Source organism: Anneissia japonica, unplaced genomic scaffold (genome assembly GCF_011630105.1).
Source record: "Anneissia japonica isolate Jap-2015-1 unplaced genomic scaffold, ASM1163010v1 scaffold288121_len269371_cov247, whole genome shotgun sequence".
Lineage (NCBI taxonomy): Eukaryota > Metazoa > Echinodermata > Crinoidea > Comatulida > Comatulidae > Anneissia > Anneissia japonica.
The window spans coordinates 116,649-122,563 of record NW_022752873.1 but is presented as its reverse complement, the minus strand read 5'-3'; the positions used below and the strand labels follow the sequence as shown (position 1 = coordinate 122,563).

Below are 5,915 nucleotides of genomic sequence, written 5' to 3'. Positions count from 1 at the left end.
GTCATTATCATCATCACAATGATGCCTCAAATTATCGTTTTCTGTACCATTGCCTTCAAAGTTACATTTTTCTAATTTTATCTCTGGTGGAGCATCAGGATCTATGGGGGCATCACCACTTTGTTGACATACTAGCTGTTTCACATTGCCAATCTCTGCTCCAGTTGTAGTTTGTGTCTGTTCATCATCATTGTTAACTGGTTCCCTTTCTTCTGGTGCATTCATTACATGTTCTGTTTTGCCAAACATATCATCTAATTTTAGATGTCTGATGCCTTGGTCTACTTCCTCTGTACCATTTTTTGTGTGGATATCTTCAGTGGCATCAAAGTACTGGTCATCATCACTCTCTGACATGCCACTTGTACTTGAGTTCTCCATGATTAACTGTCTATTTACAGTGTCAGGTTGTTTTCTAAGATCATTAACAGCATGAGTATTTTCATGAGCAATCAATAATCATGGTATACATTTTGTACTGAAAATATAAGAAAAAAACATGAAATAAAATTCTCATTAAAATCTCTCCTCCATTCGATTATTCATTTATCAGTCAAAATCAAAACTTAAAAATCATACTGAACAAAAATACATAAATGTACAGTACTATATTTGAAAGAACTAAGAACACATAAATGTACATTACTGTATTTGAAAGAACAAAGGATACATAAATGTTACAGTACAGTACTGTATTTGAAAGAACAAAGAATACTAATACTGTAATAATAATAATATGTGGGACTTATATAGTGCTTCATGCCTAAAGCATCTAGTAGACATGAAGTGGGGGCGCTGATGAGGAGCGCAAAGGTGAAGTGGTGGCTCGATGATCAGTTAAGGGCATGTGAACTTGCAAAATTAGGTGATTTTAGATAGTGTTTAACAACTTGACAGTGATTTTTTTAGGGGGGAGGGTGCGAGTAATTCTTGGAGGGGGGTATGCCCCTGTGCATCCCTAGATACGCCACTTCTCTAAGCACTTCACATTATTACCCCCGTCATTGGATCAAGCACGTATGAACACATACTCAGCTACCCGGCCAGAATTACATAATAATGTGCAGCTAGTAATCAGTAGAGTTGTGTTCGAACCTACCAGGTGGAAAGGGCACAAGCAATGTAGAGTACTGTATTTGGAAAGAATAAAGAAAACATAAATGTACCACACTGTTTTTGAAAGTACAAAGTGGCTAGAGGCATAGCAATACTGCTTTTCATAGCCATTTTCCAATTTTATAGTTGTTTTCTGGAAGGAATGTTTTGATTAACATTATATTTTACAAAGTTGTATTGATTCATGAATTAATTGGATTGGATTGTGCTGGATTAGATTGAATTTATTCGATGAGAAAACCAAAGATAACTCACAGAAACGTGTCTGAATACCCAGTGGGGTTCTTCTAGTGGTGATTGGGCAGTACACTGGGTCACTCCCTTTCTCTTATCAAGTGTAATGCATTCTTTAACATGTTAATGGGCCATTTACTACTACACTTGGTACCTGGTTAAATGTCATGGGAGGACTATGTTTAATAAAGAATTAAAATGGAGAACATGATGGTGAAGTCGTAAGGGATTGGAGATGAACTGTGTCTGAGACCTACTCCCCTGTGCCCTTTGCTCTAATTACTCATCTTTTCAATATCCAGTGGACATTATGTTGACCTCAAAGAATTCAGAGATAAACAGTCCTCACAACTAATAAATAATATATGTTGGTGAAAAGGTCTAGTTTTACGCATTCACCAAAAAGGGTAGAAAAAGGTAAACTAGGACCATAGTTATTTAACAGTATGGGTATTCTAGTAGTAGTAATACTGTACTACTATCTTGGGTCAGGCCACCACACTCAGTCTGTCCGAGTTAGCAACTCGTCAAAAATGAATACAGTAAACAAAACTAAAAATGCCATGACAGAACAATTAATGGCAATCGTCAATTGCATATTCCATAAAGTAATTAACCAAGTGATTGTTAGTACGTTAGTCACTCAAAGATACATTATATTACATAACACCTTTAGTGTACAATAGTCAAGACTGTTAATTAGGCCCCTACAGTATTAGCTTTCATATGAGAAAGGATGGTATAATTAATTTTACCTTTTCCTGATATAGAAAGTGTAACATTTGACCTGACCTATTACATGAAAGATAATACTGTACTCCATTAAACTTAGGGAAAATCCGAATGACTTGCAATTGAGTTTGAAATTAAAATCCAATTCAGCTTTATTTGAACAAAGAGAAATCTTCTTGTAAGTATTTTCTTACAGGTAAAACTTCTTGAACTGAAATCCTTGATAATTGAACCAAATGGACAAAAGTTGACAAAAAATACCACACATCTTAGAAATAACACAAAAGATTTAATAAATGACGTACATGTTTCGGGTGAGGCACCAACCCATCATCAGTAATGAACAGAAACAACAAAAGTAAACCGAGCCCTTTTCTTATGGACTATATATAGGTAATTATTATGCTGAATATATTATGTGGTACACTGGTTATCAAAGGGGTTGAACAGATAGTAAAATACATGCAAGGTGTCTAAGACCTTGCATATAAGATTGCTGACATGTAACTTACAAGTTTTAAGTTAACATGTTTAATTTGCATATTGAGATCAGGATTGTTCATCAAAGGGGTAATTACAGTAATTTAAATGACAAATTGGCTGATTTTTCCAGATACAATGTAAATAAATAAAAATAATAATATAATAATAATATTAATAATAATAATAATAATAATAATATATAACATCATATCATATTTTAGTATTTATTTAATTTGCTGTATTTGATATGTAGTAGAAAGCATAGGATTCATAACAAAACGAAAATAAAAACCGTCCGATAATATTAATTGATAGTTTAGTAATAATTATTAATTTTATTTGCTTTTAAGTAGCCTGTTGTTACTTATTAGAAATACAACAAAACATAAATAAAAAAAAGTATGATAAACCGATTGACGAACTTGCAATGATAATTAGGCCTAGTTATATTAAATTTCGCGTTTCGAAACTCCATTGGCGTTCCATATATTTGTTGAAAAAAAACCGCGACCGAAATGAAGCGCGACTGAAACGAAGCGCGACCGAAATGATCTGTATTCGCAATCAACGCACTACATTCACTGAGAGACACGCTTGGCGTTTCATAGAAATGACCGGCGGCTCAAATTGTCGGTGGCTCAACCGTTCATATGCCCTGGACACACCATCACTAATATGATAGGTAGGTGGCATTGATTCAAAAGTGAACAAAATAAATAATAAAATTCAAATCAAAATCCAAAAAATGTAATACATACCATCATAGACTATACTATAGTCCGACAAGTTGAGCCGCCGGTCATTTCTATGAAACGCCAAGCGTGTCTCTCAGTGAATGTAGTGCGTTAATTGCGAATACAGATCATTTCGGTCGCGCTTCGTTTCAGTCGCGCTTCATTTCGGTCGCAGTTTGTTTTCAACAAATATATGGAACGCCAATGGAGTTTCGAAACGCGAAATTTAATATAACTAGGCCTAATTATCATTGCAAGTTCGTCAATCGGTTTATCGTACTTTTTTTTACCTCAAAAAAAAAAAGTGCACACCATAATAATGTCGAACTATTGAATCCCAACACTATAGTCTATAGTGTTGGGATTCAATAGTTCGACATTTATTATGGTGTGCACTTTTTTTTTTTGAGGTCGCCTTTGAAATTAGAAGAAGTAGGCCTAAGCCTAGCCTTACCTCCCTGGCTGGCCGTATGTGGTTTGGAGAGCAAATCTCTCTAGACTCTAGGTTAGGCTAGGCCTAGGTAGGAGGAGAAGTGGGCCTACTACTACTAGGCTAGCCGAAGCTAGGCTTAAAATATAGCCTCTCACTCTCCTTGCTTGCCTAGCCTAACCTTAATAAAGTCTTAACTAGGGGCATAGGCTAGAGATAGAGTGCGTTTTCTAAATATAGACCTACCTCAAATAGGGTCTAAATCTCATTCGTATTATAAATTATTATGATTTGATGATTTTGATGATACGCATTGATGTGGAACGCGCTGTCAACTTATTCCGGAATATCGAATCCTGGCTCTTTAATATGGAACGCCGTTAGTCGGTTTATGGAACGCCGTTAGTATCTTCGGTTATGTGCAAACACTCTAATTGTTATGACGTATGGTATGGTCATGACGTTATGTGGTTTTGGTTATGATGTTATGTGGTTTAGTCATGATGTATGCGGTTTAGTCATGATGTTATGTGGTTTAGTCATGATGTATGCGGTTTGGTCATGATGTATGCGGTTTGGTCATGATATCATGTGGTGGACATAACGTTATGTGGTTTGTTTGGACCAAGGCAATTCAACAGAAGGACGCACATCTCGGGACATCAAAGGTTATAACCAAGGAGGTATACAAATATTTTTATACCTCCTTGTTATAACCAAGGCACATTATGTTATGTGTAGGCCTAATTTCGAAATGACGTTTGAGCGTCCGTTCGAGTATGTGAAGAAGACGCCTTTACCACGCATTATTGATAGACATTTTGAAGTGATCACCATGTAAAACGACCCAAATCAGTGGTGCGTAATAACCAACAAAAATAAGATAAGCTTTGAGGTTAAATTCTTAAAATAATTATAAAAATATAGACATCAAGGAATTCGAATCCAAACTTTAAAAGCGTCCAGCGTCGCCAGTTTTGAACGGACGTGCAGGAAAATTTGTACACATAAACTAGAGAGAGGGGATTTCCAACAAACGTTCATCGCCTGTTTTTATGTTGAACCCCAGGGTTTCCCTACACCTACAGAACAAAACAGGGGTTTCAAACTTTAAAAGCTTTCCAGCGTCGCCAGTTTTGAATGGACGTGCAGGAAAATTTGTACGCATAAACTAGAGGGGATTTCCAACAAACGTTCATCGCCCTTTTTTTAAGTTGGACCCCAGAGCTCCCCCTACACCTACAAAAAAAGCAGGGGTTTCAAACTTTAAAGTCGTCCAGCGTCGGAAATTTTAAACGGACGTGCAGGAAATGTTGTACACACAAACTAGTGGGAAATTTCCAACAAACGTTTATCGTCCTTTTTTAAGTTGAACCTCAGGGTTCCCCCTACACCTACAAAACAAAACAGGGGTTTCAAGCTTTAAAAGCGTCCAGCGTCGCCAGTTTTGAACGGACGTGCAGGACAATTAGTGTACGCATAAGCTAGAGGTGATTTGGATCCGACAAACGTTCATCGCCTTTTTTTAAGTTGGACCCCATGGGTTCCCACTACACCTATAATAAAACAAGGGTTTCAGCAAGGACTGTACATCATTGCCATTTCCACTAGCAAGGCACGTCGAATGAATGGCGCGGTCGGTTAAGGATGTGTTGTAAATAACTTAAGGTCGTGAGTTCGGAAATGTGTCTTTTTATTCATTTTTTTCCCCCAATTTTAAGAATTGTTTTTTTTTCAATTTTAAGTATTTTAATTTTGGTCATTCTAAATAATAAATGGAGCGGTCGGTTGGAACCCTAACTTTTGTATGCCCAAAATATCTGGTTTTAGTGTCACCAAACGTAAACGATTGGTGAACAGAATTTCTAAAGAACTTTTCGCGTGTGATCTACGTAATATACGTTGGCAGGACCTATACCGTTTGAATGACTGTGCAAGTCAGTTCAAGTTTTATAGTGATCAAGTGATGGTTTTAATTGATAGACATTTCCCTATTGTTACTGTTAAGAAAACAGCCGAGACAAACCATGGGTTAATAATGTGTTTAAGAAGGCTATACGCGAGCGTCAAGTTGCATTTAACAGAGACCGCTATTCTGAGCAGTACAAGCGTCTCCGTAACAAAGTAAACTAGGCGAGCAGATTATGGCCAAAAAGTCCTCTAAAAATCGTCGAGGTGGCAATGGA

General features: G+C 36.7%; 1 protein-coding gene across 1 annotated transcript in view; it reads right to left on the bottom strand.

The window, feature by feature from the left end:
- LOC117122390 (tetratricopeptide repeat protein 1-like) overlaps positions 1–5,915 on the bottom strand; it is a gene marked incomplete in the record, with an annotated part of 11,746 nt that overhangs the window by 3,310 nt on the left and 2,521 nt on the right. Inside the window, 1 exon segment of the mRNA XM_033267941.1 lies at positions 1–478. Coding sequence (XP_033123832.1) covers positions 1–381 — 381 coding nt within the window.